Here is an 18,930-nt window from a genome sequence, read left to right as displayed (position 1 = left end):
GTACAGGCTCTTGGTAAATGCATTGAGGAAATCAATGACTGGTTGTGCCACAATTTTCTCCAGCTAAACAAAAACAAAACTGAGGTAATAGTCTTTGGCGCCAAAGAAAAACGATTACAGGTCACCAGAGAACTTCAATCTATACATCTAAAAACCACAAACCAGGCGAGAAATTTGGGTGTAGTGATGGATGCAGACCTAAACTTAGAAAAACACATTAAGACAATAACAAAGTCAGCTTACTATCACCTCAAGAATATATCAAGGATAAAAGATCTGATGTCTCAACAGGACCTGGAAAAACTAGTCCATGCATTCATCTTTAGTAGGCTTGATTACTGTAACAGCATCTTTACAGGTCTACCTAAAAAATCAGTCAGACAACTACAGCTCATTCAGAACTCTGCTGCTCGAGTCCTCACTAAGACCAAAAAAGTGGACCACATCAGTCCAGCTCTGAGGTCTTTACACTGGCTGCCTGTCCGTCAGAGGATAGACTTTAAAGTTCTGATGCTGGCCTATAAAGCTCTGAATGGTTTAGGACCAAAATACATCAATGACCTCCTGACCCAGTATGAACCATCCAGATCCCTCAGGTCATCTGGATCCGGTCTTTTATCAGTTCCCAGAGTCAGAACCAGACACGGAGAAGCTGCATTCAGCTTTTATGCTCCTTATATCTGGAACAAACTCCCAGAAAGCCTCAGATCAGCTGAAACACTCAGTTTATTTAAATCCAGGTTGAAGACTCACCTGTTCTCAGCTGCATTTGAATAAAGCACCAAATCCACACTTTAAGCTTAAATTTCAAAACTTACATTTAACTACTGATTTTATCTACTGTTCTGATTTTATCTGTTTTGATTTTATATACTGTTGTTTGTTTGTTTGTTAATTAGTTAGTTAGTTTATTTGCTTGTTTTATTCAATTTTAAATCATGCTTTTTATTTGTTCTTGTTTCTAATGTCTCTGTAAAGCACTTTGAATCACCTTGTTGTTGAATTGTGCTATACAAATAAACTTGCCTTGCCTTGCCTTGCCTCCTTAAATTAGAAAGCATCTCGACTCAGCCCTGGAAAAGGCTAATAGCGTTTTTTAAAGTACAAAAGTACCTCAATACAAATTAGAAGAACCTTGACACAAATCGAGCTGGTAAGCTTCAGCTACGGCTACATAAAGCCACAGCCGTTTATTTCTACATTTAGCCCCTGCGTTTGTGTTTGTGAAAGCCCATTCAGAGGCTCTCACCAGACATATAGAGCTGAAATCTATAGAAGACTAAGGGGACTTTTTTACCCATAATTCCCTCCAGTACCAGTGTTTGCACCAGCATGAACTGTGTAGATATTTTAAGCTGTAACAGCTTTAGATTTGTTTACCGATCAGGATGATATAAAAGGAGCAGGGATGTTGAACTAAAAGGAGGTGTGAAAGAGCGGTTGAGCGGGGGATATTGAGAGGTGCTTGAGACGTGAAGTGGTGACAGTCCATGTGGGCAGAGAGAGAGAGAGACAGAGGACAACAGGACATTGACTTGGAGACATGAGGGTGCAGGAGGCGTGGGTGACTGACAACGAAGCTGAGAGGGAGATGGAAAAGGAGATCAAGCAAGTAAGAGAAAAACAGGAAATAAAGGATCAGAAATGAACTTTAGGGACCTTTTCAGCAGCAACGCGATGATTATGATTTAAAATGATCCAACTACTACTGTGAAAAATCTAGAAACAAAAATATACCACTCACTATTACGGAATAGAAATTTATCTTCATATTTTCATATGTTGTCAGAAATCGGTAGACCAGCTGCTGATGTGAGCTACTCCTGTTTGTGCTGTTGTTAGCCTGCTAGCTTATCTCCTGCCTGGAGGAGTTGGAAGTCCTAACATGCAATGAATGTGCATGCTTTTAACGTTGTAAACTTGGACCATTTAACATGGGAGGCTATGAGGATTGTCTCCGTTTATCACTGCCGCGTGGCTGTATGCCCACAGGTGAAAAGTCACATGCTGAAGGCTGGATTACTAACGAGCAAGGCAGGAAGTGCCCGAGAACTGAGAGCCTCCAGGGCTCTGGGCGCACGGCGTATTGCAACACAAAAGGACATTATGAAGCAGAAATGATAAAGGGAGTTAAATGATTTTGCACATGAATGTATACAGATCTGAACAGAGACTTTTATCTAAGCCTGTGAACAAATTTTAAAAAAGAAAAAGCTTTTTGTTGCTCCAGAGGGAGTGGTGTGAAGTCTGACAAACAGCCGCAAGGAGTCGGTGCTGAAGACTACAAGTAGAAACTGAAAAAAAGTTTGAGTGCACAAAAAAGTGAGCTTCCCCAATATCTCATCTCTGCTTGAGGCTATCAGCTCAAGGCTACGATAGGTTTTACATGCATAACACACCCGAATGAAACTGTCAGTGGTCAAAGTGTATTATGGGTAATGCATGAACTTTGTTTCAATGCAGAAGAACGCATAGGTGTGCAAGTTTGAAGTATATTCACGTCTAATGCAATGACTGCGTGCCTAACCAAGATAAAGACCCTCAGATTATCTTATGCCTCCCTGGAGACGTGTGCACAGAGTTGCCAAAACACATTTTAGTACCAGGAGGACGTACATGATTTCTAAACATAATCCTGAGATGTGACCACTGAAAACAAAACCAAGCATGCTGCAATGCAGGAGTGAAGTCATTTTTGGTTAAAAGGGACAAAAAATAAATACTGAAAAAGAAAAGGGAGCGTTAGAAGAAGACGGCGGAGGAGAGAAGTGACTTAAAGTGACAGGTTGTTGTCAGAGCGGCGAGACCCTGGAAGATAGATTAAGACAGGGTCAGCAACTTGACGCTAATGTCACGACTCATGACTAACCACGGCTGTGTGTGCATAGGTGTGTGTGTAAAAACAGGGTCAGCAGTTTTTATTTGTCCAGAGTGGACTAACCCAGAGAGTGGAGCGTGTTTGTGTTTGCTTGAGAGGATGTCAGTACGAGGCCAGGAACTTCTGCACCATGGGGGTGCTTGACACAGTTTGTGCATTTGGGTGTTTTTTGTGTATTGGTGCATGTGTGCGTGTCTGTCTCCATGACCGTTTGCACTTGTTTGACCTAACGCTGCCTGGTCAAACCATTTCGCTTCCCTTTGTTTTGGTGCATTTTCCCTCACAAACCGTTCACGCTGAACAGTCACTTGTACTCCTCGTCACAAAAACAGATTGCTGTTGTATCTCTGCTGTCGACTGCTTGTTTCCAGCTTAGCTTATGTTTGCTGCCAGAGAAATGTGCAGCAAAGAGCGGCATTTAAAGCTGCTCTTTGTTTTAAATATTGCAGTAACTTGCGTGTAAAGATTCAAGATTCACACATGAAAGACTACAATCAAGGCCAATGGTGGAAACAGAAAAAATCGATGGAGAATGCCCAAATTTAAAGGAATCAGTGCTGAATGTTTCTACATTCAAATTCAGAGTTTTATTTGTTCGGTCTTCTATAGCAGGGTGTGAAATTGCAATCTTTAAACCCGCAGGGATGGATTGATCCATTTTGGCGAGAGATATTTAATGCACTTCAGTTTTATTTATATAGCCCTAAATCACAACAAGGCACTTTATATTGTAAGGTAAAGACCCTATAATAATTCAGAGAAACACCCAATAATCAGACCACCCCTATATATGAGCAAGCACTTGGTGATAGTAGGACAGAAAAACTCCCCTTTAACAGGAAGAAACCTCCAACAGAACCAGTGTCAGGGCGGGGCACAACTGGCTGTGGGTGAGAGAGAAGAATGATTAAATGCAGAGCAGTGTAGAGACAGTAAACAGCAATGACACAATGTCACATTGCAAACCTGGCAAGGCAAACATTTCTTCTTTGGGGCTATCTACTTATTAAATTAAGTGTTTTAGATTTTAGCTCTGTTTTGGTCTCCACCAATTCCTGAAAAAAGTAACCTGCGCCGTAGCTAAGAGCTCATATAAGATTTGACTGTTTAATGCAGAAAAGAGTCTGTAGAACAGTTTTATTAAAGGACCCTGGATGTTAGTTATTCTGGGGCCATCCACTCTGTCCACTGTAACTGGTGTCTTTAAAAGAGTAAATGAACCAGCCAATTTGTTGATGGTAGGGATACACGGAGCATGCTGATCATTGTACTGGACAGACAGCAAACAAGCCAAGCACGATGTGAAAGAGACACAAAAGTTACTGATTTCTTTTCCTGCAATGAAAACGTCCCCTGTGGATTTCTCCAGAGCTGATTCTGACTAGAATTGATTGTGTTCTCATAAAAGCACAACCATCGTCTGTGATTGCAGTTTGCCAAGGGTGCTTTTGTTAATTATTTATTATCAAAATAGAGTTTTTGTATTCATATTTTAGCAATGGAACATGTAACTGTGTAACAATCTCCAAGTTCTTACTGTCTGCTTTGCTTCGAAGCTGCTATTGACTGTTCTGTAGTGATTGATTTTTTTCATCTGGGTTCCCGAGCAGCTCCAGCTGGCTACATCTGCTTCAGCTTTATTGTTTTAACTTGATTACAGATGCTGGCTACAAGTGCATCATCATTTACAGCACTTCTACAGACTCTTTCTTAAACTTCTCTTTAAGTAATGACTTTCCATTATTGCTTTTATTGCTTTTTCATTTCATTGTATCTGTTCAAATGCATTGTAAAGCACTTTGCAACTATGTTCTATTGACTTCTAGGAAGAAAAGAAGTCGTCACACATATAAGGTTTCGCTGACAGCTCACCTGAGCTGTTTTCCTCACATGAAACACAGCGCAGGATTTCAGAACGTTTTAATTGAAGACACCTAACAGTTGTTTTCATACTGAATACAATTAAGTGAACTGAAACAGTTCGTGTGAAAATTCATAAATAGGTGTTAATGAACAGTGAAGTACTTAATCCACCCTTCCTCTGTCTGTCTCCAGGTTTTAGGTATCGACCTACACTGAGCTGACCCAGAGCACAACTCGGTAGAGTCCAGTGAAGGTCCACATCAGCAGAAATGGCTCCGGCAGCCATGTCTAAGCCTCCGTCCTCTCTCAACTCACTCCGCCCTTTCCACTTTTCTCCCTCTTCTTTCCTTCTCTGCCTCCTTCTCTCCTTCTTTTTGTTGCTGTCATGCCCTGGATCGGTCAGTGCAGGTGCCGGAAAGAAAAACTGTTCCTCTGGTGGAGACCCCTGTCAGGAAGGTGGGTCTGTGAGAAAACTGCAGTTTAATGTGAAAGAAGCACTGTAAAGAAGTAAAGAAGCACTGACATGATTAGACTTCTGCATGTAAACCTCTCAGTGAGTGCAGTGAACTGAGAGGGTTCAATAAAATGGGTTACGCCTCTAGTTTGGCTGCCTGTGTACCAGCCAAGTTTTTGCAATCAGGAGAACCGATAAACATGACGATCAGCCTGACACTCAACACATTTCAACACATTTTCTCCTTCGCTGATTATGGAGTATTAACATGCTAGGGAACACCGCCTCAGCGTATGGAGCTCAACATTTTTGAAGCAGTGTCGGATCATCCTGACAGTGAACAGAACAAAAAGCAGCCAGCAGCCAAAGAAGAGCATTGGATGTCCTTCTAGAAGCCTGGAGAACTAAAGCAGAACTATAACCGTCGAGCTTGTTAGAATCGCATGAACTGTGCTGTTGTTTTATATACTTTTGCACATTTTCCATTTTCTTAGCAAAATATTAAAAAATGAGGCATGACGCAAATGTTTTGCACAGTATTGTGTATTTCTCTTATGACACCACTTAATTATTCTAAACCAAGTAGTATAACTTCTTATAACAGCATCGTCCATTCCATATGTCCTGTCCAGATGTGCAAGTAACATTGAAGGGACATATTTGCTAGGTGTCAATGGTCTATGAAAGTGAAATAAAGTCAGGAGAATATTCACGACAGTGTCACATCAGGCATCAGAAAGGTCTGCCAGATGAGCAAAAATGTGCGTTAGAAGTGAAATATGTCAATTTAATGCCACAAATCTAGAACGTTGATCACTTTGGGGTAAGTTTTCATGCTTTCATTAACTTTAACAGTTCCACTAAGTTTTAGTAGGACAAATGGGACCATATAGAAAATTTCCCACTTACAATAATCTTTAATGAGGTTATGCTGCCTCTGTGGTGTCCACAACATGCTCACAGTGGCAGGCTTTATAGGATTAGAGAGGCGGAGAATGATTACACAACTCTGTTGCAACCAAATATTCCCTGTGATATTGCTGAAAAATGATTTGACCTTTTTCCACCTTTATCTTTTCTTTTGATTGCAGGAGTGGTGCTGCCTGTCTGGAACCCTCAGAACCCCTCTGTAGGAGATAAAGTGGCACGAGCCATTGTTTACTTTGTAGCACTCATCTACATGTTTCTGGGCATGAGCATTATAGCGGACCGGTTCATGTCTTCTATAGAGGTAAGTCAATGAATATTCTTTGAATTGTTATTAGATTGCACTATAAGTTACTGATATTAGACCACTAATAGGTAACCTGTATAAAACTAATAAATCCAATATTATTTCTTTCTTTACGCCCTCTCCACTCCAGGTGATAACCTCCCAGGAGAAGGAGATCACCATAAAGAAGTCGAATGGTGAGACCACCACAGCCACCGTGAGAATCTGGAATGAGACTGTTTCTAATCTCACTCTAATGGCCTTGGGTTCCAGTGCTCCCGAGATACTGCTGTCTGTTATTGAGGTCAGTGCAACATGAGCCTGCAGGCTACACGTCAGATTAACTGATAGAGAATGTAATGGAAAGACAGTAATCTTATTTTCACCTCCAACTGCAGGTGTGCGGTCACGGTTTTGAGGCTGGTGATCTAGGTCCCAGCACCATTGTGGGCAGCGCCGCCTTCAATATGTTCGTCATCATCGCTCTGTGTGTGTATGTGGTCCCCGACGGAGAAACGCGCAAAATCAAACACCTTCGGGTGTTTTTTGTCACGGCGGCTTGGAGTATCTTCGCCTACATCTGGCTCTACCTGATTCTGAGTGTCTTTTCCCCTGGAGAGGTGGAGGTGAGGACAGTTTTATGTAAAAACTGCTGAAGTTTAAAGAAAGAAATCACTGGGATGAAATAAGAGGAGGAGAATAAAACAGAAACGCTTTTAATCACATCTCTTCTCTCATTCAGGTGTGGGAGGCAGTGCTTACTTTCCTTTACTTCCCACTCTGCGTGGTCCAGGCCTGGGTGGCCGACCGCCGCCTTCTCTTCTACAAGTATGTCCGCAAGCGTTACCGTGCCGACAAGAATCGGGGAATCATTATTGAGACAGAGGGTGGGGCTGATGGAGGGCTAGGCATGGATGGAGGAGGAGGGGGTGGAGTGCTGGGTCCAGGGGGCTTCACCAAGATGGACATGCTGGAGCTGGACGGACAGATAGCGCTGAACTGTCACAGCGGGATGGATGGAGGCATGATGGAGGATGGAGGAGCAAAGGACGATGAGGACGAGGCTAGGAGGGACATGGCAAGGACGCTAAAGGAGCTGAAGCAGAGGCACCCGGATAAAGACATGGAACAGCTGATTGAGATGGCTAATTATCAGGTTAGCAGCACCCAATCCCATTGATGTCTAAGCTCTGGAAGTCATGACTATATCAGATTTCCACCACACGATTATCACGATTCAAATAACTTTCTAAAACCATATACAAAGAACAGGTTCATTGGCATTTGATAATAAGCAGGATTTTACAAAACAGTAGTAGCTATACACTTTTGCCTTCTTATACATGGTATACAGCCTAATAACCAGTACAACATCATCTGCACTCACTGGCCATCCCATTTGGTACACCTGTTCAACTACTCAACGCAAATATCCAATCAGCCAATCAAATTGTATTGTTTTAACACCACAGCCTACCTGAGGATTGTTGCTGACTATGTCCTTTCCATTATGATCGCTGGCTGCTTCCAGTAGGATAACACACCACGTCACAAAGCTCAAATGGTCTCAAAACGCTTTCTTGTACATGACAATGAGTTCACTGTAATCAAATTGTCTTCACAGTCTCCAGATATCTCAATCCAATAGAGCATCTTTGGGATGGATGCAAATGTGTGATGCTATTATTATGTTATATGGGCCAAAATCTCTGAGGAATGTTTTGAACAAGTTGTTGTTGTCCAACCTAAGACTAGCAAAGTGTATTCAATGACATGGCCATTGACTGTATATTAGAGTGTCAAAAAATAGTTGTTAATGCTGGAATATTCTCAGTATTAATATCTTATTATTATTATTATTATCTGTAAGTACTGATTCATTTTAGATGCCATGATTGTCATCAATGCTAATATATCATGACCCCTATTAATACTTTTTTAAATCAACTTTGACAACTTGTTAAATCAAGTTAAGAAGTTTTGCGGTGTTACAAACAGAGGCGTGATTAGCTTAACTCAGGCTAGCATAAGCTGTAAAGCAACCCCCCCTAGTTTCTGTTGAAAATAATTTCCACTAGAAATGTTGTAGTTTTACAGAAGATTACAAAGAGACTGATTTCATTTAGACAATGAAAGATGAGATACGTATGTGCTGATATGGGGAAGTTTTGGAGGTGCTAGTAAACATAAAGATAAAAGCTAGCAACCAAAAGCTAATAGCAATAGCAAAATTTCAATAGTTCTCTCACTTCCATTCATTAATTCTTAGACTTTTGACATATCATTATTTCAATCAATTTCCAGATTTTCTATCTAAACCAGTAGCACACGATGAGATATGTATGTGCTGGTATGGGGAAGTTTTGGAGGTGCTAGTAAACATAAAGATAAAAGCTAGCAACCAAAAGCTAATGGCAATAGCAAAATTTCAATAGTTCTCTCACTTCCATTCTTTAATTCTTAGACTTTTGACATATCATTATTTCAATCAATTTCCAGATTTTCTATCTAAACCAGTAGCACACGATGAGATATGTATGTGCTGGTATGGGGAAGTTTTGGAGGTGCTAGTAAACATAAAGATAAAAGCTAGCAACCAAAAGCTAATAGCAATAGCAAAATTTCAATAGTTCTCTCACTTCCATTCTTTAATTCTTAGGCTTTTGACATATCATTATTTCAATCAATTTCCAGATTTTCTATCTAAACCAGTAGCACACGATGAGATATGTATGTGCTGGTATGGGGAAGTTTTGGAGGTGCTAGTAAACATAAAGATAAAAGCTAGCAACCAAAAGCTAATAGCAAATAGCAATAGCAAAATTTCAACGATTCTCTCACTTCACTTCTTTGATTCTCAGACTTTTGACATATTATTATTTCACTCAATTTCCATCTATCTAAACCAGTAGCACACGAGCAAACTTGAGTCACATTCCATATGTTACTCTTCTGAGGGTGATAATGACTCAGAAATGGTGCTATGACACATTCAGTGTGACTTTGAAAGTAGAGGAAGGTGCAGTTCCCCGAGGAAACAGTACAAAGTTACAAAGAGGAAAATCTATAACGCTTACGGCAGTCTCATACAATCAAACCAATAGCATGTTCACATAAACTAAAAACATTAGCGACTGGTTAATTGAGTTGGCTGAGCATCAGCACATTATCTCAGTCTCTCTCAGCTTAACACACAGTAAAACTGTTTTATAAAGTGTTGATTAAACCAGTGTACTGAGTGGAAGCTGTCTGTTGGCTTGACTGACACCAGTAAAACCTTCACCCCTCTGCCATCCAGGTGATTTTTTGCCCGGTAAGTTACATGAAAGCTAAATATATTAACGTGAGTGCCCGTTCTGGACCCTGGAAGCCTTAAAAATATTGACTTGTGGTAACATTGCTGCCTTTTTTTTCTCAGCGATTGAGTTAATCTTTAAAGAGATGTAGCTAAATGCTTTGCTGAAGAACTTAAGCGGGCCTCAAGTTAATATTTTTTGGGGCGAATTTAGATTTGTGATGTGTTGGTTGTGATACCTTAAGCAAAAATTGTTCAAAAATTTAACTCATAGTTAAATTTGGCATTTTGTAACCACATTTTAGCACACCCATACTCCTCTCTGTTATAGCAGTTGCTCACACTTTATTAAAATGTTTAACTTTTATGGGGAGTAATCATTAAACTGGCTCATTAGAGATTCCTCTTTTTTATGCAGCACACACATTTCAGCTGTAAAAGCTGTCCAAGTCTCTGCTGCTCTCCCTTTCTCTGCTTTCCCACCAATTCCTTCCCTTGCCTCCTCTCCAACTCATTTCTATGTCTTTGGTTTCGGTTTTGAAGGAGGGGAGGGAAGGAGCTTGGCGGGCCAAATGTGCACTGGTCAGCTCCCAGAGGTTTGTTTGCTTTCAGGCCTCCCTATCCCTGCAGCTACTCCCTCCAGTCCGTGCTGTAAATAAGAATGACAGCTGCCCTGTAGATTAAACTTGACTTGCTAAATTTCAGTTCTTGCGGTCATAATGAATCACTGAATGTAAAATTAAATTGCGGGCATGGGATATGGAGCTGGGTGATCTTGTGCAGCAAAAACCCAAATCAGTTTCTTAACTAAACACTTACTTATTCCTTCTATCTAAAGAGATGCAGATATAAACATTCTGTCAGCTCACTTCCATTAAATTTGAATAAATTGCAGCGTTCTCGGCTCTGAGGCCACATTTAGTCTAATGATCTTTCAGCTACAGTGGCCACTTTGTTCATTTTCAATTTAGTGGATCGTTGGGATAATACATCACTATTGAGCCATACGTTTTTATTATAGATTGATAAACCTCATTAGAATGAAAGTTGGCAGTGAAGAGAGCCAGCAACCAAAGCCTGAAGTTATTACGTTAAATGACTCTTTGTCAGTATTATTGCACTGATTTAGTTTGTCTGTCTTCAGACAATCTTTCTGGAAAGGTCAGGGAATCTGCTGTTGACCTTTGACACTGAGTTGAAGTTCAGTTATGGCGGTGTAGGATCTCCCAGGAGAAAATTCTCAGATTGTAGCTCTCTCTTTAAAAGTGATTGCTTTCATAAAAGCACGGCTGTTTGGGCCACAGCAAATTAAATTAACATGAAATGGTTTATTGATTCATTGCGTTTGTTAATTAGGTCCTAATGCAGCAGCAAAAGAGCCGAGCATTTTACCGCATCCAGGCAACCAGGATGATGATCGGAGCAGGTAACATCCTCAAGAAGCACGCTGCTGACCAGGCCCGCAAGGTGAGGCACGCACTCTATTTGCCTTTCTCCATTATATTATATTTGAAGCTACTGGAACCTTGAGCGTGTTTTTTCTCAGGTGGTAAGCAGCCATGAGACCCAGGCCCAGGAGGATGACCCTCACACCATCAGGATTGAGTTTGAACCCTCTTTGTATCAGTGCTTTGAAAACTGTGGGTCCCTGAAACTGACTGTTGGCAGACATGGAGGTGACCCCGGAGTTACTGTCAAGGTGAGTGCACGGGAGGGATGGACAGTAGATCATGAATAAAACTGTGTGTGTGTGTGTGTGTGAGCCTGTCTTTAAGGGAAACAAGTCTTGCAGAGTCTCATGCAAATAAAAGCAGACAGCAGAGACAGCAGAGAAAACAACAATATTCTGTGGGCTGACTTCCCTGACACCTTTTTCTATCTTAAGCAGATCTTGTGTCATGTGCTCACCTCCAGAGGCTTTGAGCACCTTTGTTTTTCTTTCCTGGTTGGATAAAGGCAGAGAAGTGGGTGGCAGAGGAGAGTAGCTGAGAGGCACCAGAGAAAACACCTTCATCTCCAGATTTCTAGTTTCTGGCTCAGGTTGTAACTCAAAGAAAGCGCACATCCTTTTGCAAAGGCTCATTGATCTCAGACTTAATGGTGGCTTAATGCTGGCTATGAATGAGAGCTCTCCCTGAATGAGAGAGTCTCCCGCTGAGTCTCTGTCAGTGGGATGATATCTGATCTGCTCAGCATTACTACGTTGGCTTCGCAAGGCTGGCTCTCCTTTATTCTTCTTCTTGTTTACAAATTAAACTGTGATGAGAGATCATAGTTTTCTGCTGGTGGCACGGCCTTAGTCAGCCGTCTGCTGAAGGATGCTTTGCAAACATGTTGTCAGAGCAGTCGAGAGACAAAAGAAATATTATTCGTGTCATTTAGGTATTCTCAGAGAGCTCCCTCGTATCGATGGCTGGGTCAATGAAAGTTAAAAGCGACTTACTTTGCACTCATACATTGCTATCTAAAGGCTTTAAAGCACAGGAAAAGGTGCAAAAACATCTACACAGTGCTTTTTCCTTTAAAAGATTTAGCAATGTTAGCACAAGGCAGGCCGTTCCCATCTTTGAAAAAGTTGCCAAATCTTCTATGCTAATGCCAAACAGTTTATTCTGCTTTTGACTCTTGTTTTGACCCTGGTACCCCGGTGCTGATAATCAGGTGCCTGACTAGCAGCACATGTGAGCATGGACCTTGTTAAAGCGGTCACTTGGTGTCTGATCCAAGCATGCCATGTTTGGCTGATGTGGATAGACCCCGTGCCCTATCCAGGTAACCTCCAGCTGGTGTTCTGCAAAACTAAGCTGCAACATTATTTGGAGTAATCCCTAGTACCATTTACAGGCAACCAGGAAATTGAAGGTCTAAATTGAAGGTCAAGTTCCATGAAAGAGGTGATGGCAGAGACAGGCTACCAAGTGGGCATCTGCAGATATGAACTGAAGGCACTCGTCCAGGGTTTGCAGGACCCAGCATGAGGAGGATGTACAAGGTCCGATAAACGACAATCCGATAAACGACAACAATCAAGAGTGAGTAGCAGAATAAGCTGGTTGATGTTGGCAGAGAATATTTGGCACAACCCGCATACTCAACTCTGCTGCTCAACCTACAAATGCATTTTCCTTACAAATGTAGCATCGGGGAAAACATTGTTACAACAAATAAATAATCAGCCAAATCATGTTTACTTACTTTATGTGCTAAGTTTATATACAGTTTATGATTGAACATTTGAAGCAAGTTCTAATCAAAATATCAACTTTTAAGCAGATATGGTGGAAAAACTGTGTTAGCAAACTGTGGCTGTTTTCACATCCAGCATGCACAGTGCGATATTAGCATCTCTTAGCAGCTCTGCTTGTAGCTACAATATGTACATGGTGCTAGTGTGATAGCAAGCTTTTATTAGCTGAGGGTGTTGAGGGTGAACTTGAAATAATTATCATTGTTTGAAGTCTTGAGTCACAGTTTGGTTCGATTAAGTTGGCAAAACATCAAAGTTTAGCATTTCACAAAAGACAAACTGTGTTTTCTGCGAGTCAGGTGATGAATCACAGTGGACTTGTTACTATTAGCAACACTGTGAATGTTTGAACAGTCATTTCAGCTGTTAAATTAAGATAAATATAATATAAGTTAAAATGCGTCCCTTATATACAGATACTAGGGGTCTTATTGAGGGCACGTCTGTAGTGTTAAGTCATTAATTTGAACCCATACAGCTCCAAAACAGTCATTCTCATCCAAGCAGCATGATTGACTGATAAGCTACCCCAATCTATCTTCAATCAATTTGTCACATGCAAAGTTTACACCTGCAGTGAAAAAACTGTCAAATGTACAATACAATGGGCAAGAGGGGGAAAAAGACACCTCTACTCATTCTGGGCTCCTTGTGGGAGGTCAGCAAGCTCCTCTGCACAGAGAGCACATACATATCCACATCACAACACCCTAAACCACATGACAAGCAACTGGGTTGGGTAAGGGTGTGAGAGGCTACCTATGGTAGCCGCATTAAATTATGGTGGTTTTCCTTTAGTGCGAACAATTACATGTATATTTTACAGTTGATCTAACAGTCCTTCACTGGTCTCTCAAGCTCCCGTTGGAGAGCTGTGAGCTTGTCCGAGATGTCATCAATTTTGCGCTCAAAGAGTATAGAGCATCTTACATTAGAGGAAACTCAGCTCTTATATAATCACGGGCTGTGACGATATAACTTCTCACACATCAGTCTAAAATGGGAAAAATCAGCTATCCACATATCTTAAAATCTCTTGAGTATTACCCAGCTTCAATTTAATCCCGAAAATATCATCCAACCATTGGATGCATTTAAAAATATATCACTTATACACATTTCATGAGGCACTAAAAATAGAGCAGAGGCTAGGGATTGACTTCAGTAGCACTACCAGCACCGAGTGACTGACACAGCTTTGCCTTCAAACAGAAAAAAATGGCTTTGAAGCCATTTGAACTAAATGCATTTTAGATATTTGGGTTCTAATGTTGTCTAAATAAGAAGGAGGGGGTTAATTAACACAAAGCAGTTGAAAGGACAGAGAGAAAGGACAGGATACGCGGAAGGTTTTCTTATGTTATCTTCAAAGTCTTTAATATCGGCCTGTTTCTGACCAGAGGGCTTGGTTTAATGAAGCTGTTTTTCTTCTTCTCTCTTACCCTCTGTCCTCATCTCCCCAAATGCCTCTTCTTTGCTGTCCTCCTCTCTATCGCTCTCTCTCCCTCTGTTTGGCACTCCCCCTCTCCCTTTGTGTTTATCTGCCCTTTTCATATCTGCTCACTTGTGTTTCATCTTGACGACTCTTTTTGCTCTCTCCCCATCACTCCTCTGTGTTCCCATCTCCTGCAGGTGGATTATCGCACAGAGGACGGTACGGCCAACGCAGGTTCAGATTATGAGTTTGCAGAGGGAACGCTGCTGTTCAAGCCGGGAGAAACCCTCAAAGGTAAAAAACAACACTGACTACAATAATTTCTGACATATTTTCAATAAACATGTCATTGAAACTGATGCTCAAATAGCAGAGGTCATCTGCAGCTCCTGAGGCAGATTTCTTTTTTCCTTTTTTTTTTTTTTTTGCTAGTGGTTTCACGGGGGAAAAATGTAATTAAATTAAACATTTTAGCAAATTATTATAATTACTTTGCACCTGAGAGCAAGATGCTAAAACAACAATTCTTTTCTCAGAGATCACAGTGGGCGTCATTGACGATGACATCTTCGAGGAAGATGAGTATTTCTACGTTCACCTCAGTAACCCTCGTGTCGTTGGCTATCCGGAGATTGGCACTGCACCTCTGGATGCCAGCGCTACCCCGAAAGCCGTGCTGGGTGACAACCACACTGCCACAGTGACCATCTATGACGATGATCACGCAGGTAAAAGGAAGCTTCACCTTAACTGTGTTCACAGGTGTCACGTGGTGTCGTGATATTCAGACTTTTAACACCTTAAAGTATTCAGTCTAAGATTCCTATGGGGAAAACCTGCCGCTGAATAATATTGTGGAGGGCCACAAGTGTCAAAATGAATTAAATAAATAATTCATTGTGTCATTAATTAATTAAAATAGAAAATAATTGAATGATTACATATATAAACAATAAAATATCAAGGAATTCAATTTAAAACATTTACAAAATTATTTATTTCCAATTTTAATTAATTAATGACACATTTAATTAATTATGTAACGATCTATTTATTCAATTCATTGTGGCACTTGTGGCCTTCCATATTTTTAGGCCACGTCACACACTGGTTTGTGAAATTCTTTTTTAAAGCCTCAATTTTAGCATCCTGTTATTAGTAAACAACAAGTGACCATGTTTGGAGGAGACCCTGAATACTAGCTCAGGTTAGTTAGGTTAGTTGGCCAGACTATGCTAATACTTTGAACCATACAAGTGGGATACCGAAACTTCACTTGATAAAACCTGACAAGTTGACTTTGGGACAGGCTGTGAGTGCAATTAGCACCAACAAGGTGCAAAGTCCCATTCACTAAATCAAGTTATCAGCAGTGGAGCCTAGCACACAATCATGTATCCAATAGAGCAGCGGTCCCCAGCCAGGGCCACGGACCGTTACCAGTGAGTCATTTGGTACCAGGCTGTGAGAGTTGAGGCTCAGGTGTGAAATTTATGGTTTTTACCACAGTTTTTGTCTTGGTTGTATCATTTTATTTTGTTGTATTTATCCACGACACTTTGAAGGTCGGAAAATATTGTCTGACATTAAACGTGGCAAAAAAAAGTTGGGGACCGCTGTGTTAGAGGACCCAACTGTAGAGGAGATTAACCCCTGAAACTGCTGCCTGATATACAGGGTGGGCCATTTATATGGATACACCGTAATAAAATGGGAATGGTTGGTGATATTAAAGTCCTGTTTGTGGCACATTAGTATATGTGAGGGGGCAAACTCCTCAAGATGGGTGGTGACCATGGTGGCCATTTAGAAGTCGGCCATCTTGGATACAACTTTTGTTTTTTCAATAGGAAGAGGGCCATGTGGCACATCAAACTTATTGGTAATGTCTCAAGAAAAACAATGGTGTGCTTGGTTTCAACGTAACTTTATTCTGTCATGAGTTATTTACAAGTTTCTGACCACTTACAGGGTTCTAGAGTGCGACCAATTTGGTCGCAAATGCGACGAAATTTTTCAGTGGTGCGACTAAAAAAAAAAATTTGGTTGCACCTGTGCGACCAACTGTTCGGGTGGCAAAAAAAAAAAAATCTGCAACCTTCCCTGTGGTCAACAACAGACACACATTTTGCCCCTATCGTGGACTAAACCAATCAGAGATAGTCAGGGGCGGGACCTCTCTGATTGGCCGTGGTCCAGTTGAAAGTGCAGGTGGAAGTGGAAGGTGAGTAGCTTGAATAAAGCGATATCAATTCATTAAATCCTGAATCGACTTTTAAATATAATTGTGTTTTGCCAGAAACGCCAGATTCTCAGATTAAAGCTCACAAAACCATTTCAACAACAACCAAACAGCAAACGAGAGCAGGTACACGGACTCCACACAAAGACGTAAACACAGAGCGGACCCGACGCATCAGAATCAGCTTTGTCTTTCTCGGCCCGTAGACGGACACGCTGTCGGAGCTTAGCGATTCTGATGCGTGCGGTCCGCGCTGTGTTTACGTCTTTTTGCGCTGATTCTGAGCTGCAGGTTTTGTCTCTCTCCAGCCAAAATCCCCCGAGCCAGCAGCAAAAGAAGCAGCAAACTGCGCTTCACATTTGATCGATGTCGTCATGAATTTTGCTGTTTTGCTTCCACGACTATTAAAATCACACTTCATGCACAGCTAGCTCTCTCTCTCTCTCTCTCTGTACTTCAAGAACAGTTTCCCGTCTCCAATCTCTGTTTTCTGTATTATTCATTCGCTTATTACCCACCAGTCTACCGTTGTTTACAGCGCTGTGGCTGCTGTCTTTTTCTTTTCTTTTTCTTTTTTTCACTTAAATGACCTCGGACAAGAAAGCCTATTTTTTCTGTTGTTCAATACTGAAGAAATTTAAACTTTATATGCAGAACATTGTAGAATATTTTTAAGGGTATCTGCTATAAAAAGCCAGACCAGGAAAATCTCCTTCATGTCTTTCTGTTTTATTCTCAGTTACTTTCACTCAAAGGCATCTGCTGTGATGTTCACAATTCTGATGAAGTCAGTACTGATAAATGATCAGAGTTATAATATTTCTGACTGTCTGAGGCTAAATTGAATTGAATCAGGACTTTGAAAACCGGAATCGAATGGATTATAGAAATCAGTGATGATACCCAGCCCTAGTGAGCAGTCTAGGCACGACAGAAGTGGATGTAGCTGTAATAGGAAAAGAACTATTGCTAACTTTTCTGTTAAGTTAAGGCCTGATCCTTCTGAAATTCATAGCCAGTGCTCTGACACGGTGTCATCAATCTTTGAATGCTGAAAAAGCACAGTGTATCCAGAAAAACACATTATATTATATAAATTATTAGAAAATTTGTGTGCGCCTAACTTTTGTGCCGGTACGCCCATGGCAAAAAGTTAGTCTAGAGCCCTGACTTATAAAATGTGTTCAATGTGCTGCCCATTGTGTTGGATTGTCAATGCAACCCTCTTCTCCCACTCTTCACACACTGATAGCAACACTGCAGAAGAAATGCCAGCACAGGCATCCAGTATCCGTAGTTTCAGGTGCTGCACATCTCGTATCTTCACACCATAGACAATTGCCTTCAGATGACCCCAAAGATAAAAGTCTAAGGGGGTCAGATCGGGAGACCTTGGGGGCCATTCAACTGGCCCACGACGACCAATCCACTTTCCAGGAAACTGTTCATCTAGGAATGCTCGGACCAGTGGCCTTGAGGTTTCCATTGATGAGAATGGACCCACTATCGTTGTACCCAATATACCACACCAAACCATCACTTTTGTTGGTCCAACAGTCTTGGAGGGATCCATCCAATGTGGGTTAGTGTCAGACCAATAGCGGTGGTTTTGTTTGTTAACTTCACCATTCACATAAAAGTTTGCCTCATCACTGAACAAAATCTTCTGCGTGAACTGAGGGTCCTGTTTCAATTTTTGTTTTGCCCATTCTGCAAATTCTGTGCGCCGATCTGGGTCATCCTCGTTGAGATGCTGCAGTAGCTGGAGTTTGTAAGGGTGCCATTTGTGAGTAGCTAATATCTGCCGAAGGGATGTTCGACTAATGCCGCTCTCCAGTGACATGCGGCGAGTGCTACGCTGTGGGCTCTTGCTGAATGAAGCTAGGACAGCCACTGATGTTTCTTCATTAGTGACAGTTTTCTTGCGTCCACATTTTGGCAAATCCAACACTGAACCAGTTTCACGAAACTTAGCAAGCAGTTTGCTAACTGTAGCGTGGGAGATGGGTGGTCTCGTAGGGTGTCTTGCATTGAAATCTGCTGCAATGACCCGGTTACTGCGTTCACCAGATATCGGCACAATTTCGATCCGCTCCTCACGTGTTAACCTCTTCGACATGTCAATGGCTGTGAACAAAGAGAAACTTGTAAATAACTCATGAAAGAATAAAGTTACATTGAAACCAAGCACACCATTGTTTTTCTTGTGACATTACCAATAAGTTTGATGTGTCACATGGCCCTCTTCCTATTGAAAAAACAAAAGTTGTATCCAAGATGGCCGACTTCTAAATGGCCACCAT

At 41.3% G+C, this 18,930-nt stretch overlaps 1 protein-coding gene across 2 annotated transcripts in view; it reads left to right on the top strand.

The window, feature by feature from the left end:
* Positions 1–18,930, top strand: part of slc8a4b (solute carrier family 8 member 4b) — a 132,543-nt gene that overhangs the window by 58,645 nt on the left and 54,968 nt on the right. For both annotated transcript variants that reach the window (XM_085400318.1, XM_085400317.1), the window contains exons 2-10: positions 4,934–5,197; positions 6,287–6,426; positions 6,560–6,712; positions 6,807–7,034; positions 7,151–7,564; positions 11,060–11,170; positions 11,250–11,402; positions 14,583–14,679; positions 14,922–15,113. In XM_085400318.1, the coding sequence (XP_085256444.1) occupies positions 5,011–5,197; positions 6,287–6,426; positions 6,560–6,712; positions 6,807–7,034; positions 7,151–7,564; positions 11,060–11,170; positions 11,250–11,402; positions 14,583–14,679; positions 14,922–15,113 (1,675 nt within the window). In that variant the 5' untranslated portion in view covers positions 4,934–5,010. The remainder of the gene's footprint in view (positions 1–4,933; positions 5,198–6,286; positions 6,427–6,559; positions 6,713–6,806; positions 7,035–7,150; positions 7,565–11,059; positions 11,171–11,249; positions 11,403–14,582; positions 14,680–14,921; positions 15,114–18,930) is intronic.

The sequence above is a fragment of the Rhamphochromis longiceps genome, linkage group LG3, assembly GCF_057381845.1.
Source record: "Rhamphochromis longiceps isolate RC_006_pf linkage group LG3, R_longiceps_female_GT1.1, whole genome shotgun sequence".
In the NCBI taxonomy this organism is placed as follows: Eukaryota; Metazoa; Chordata; class Actinopteri; order Cichliformes; family Cichlidae; genus Rhamphochromis; species Rhamphochromis longiceps.
The sequence above is the reverse complement of the archived record's forward strand: the minus strand, read 5'-3'. Positions and strand labels throughout refer to the sequence as shown.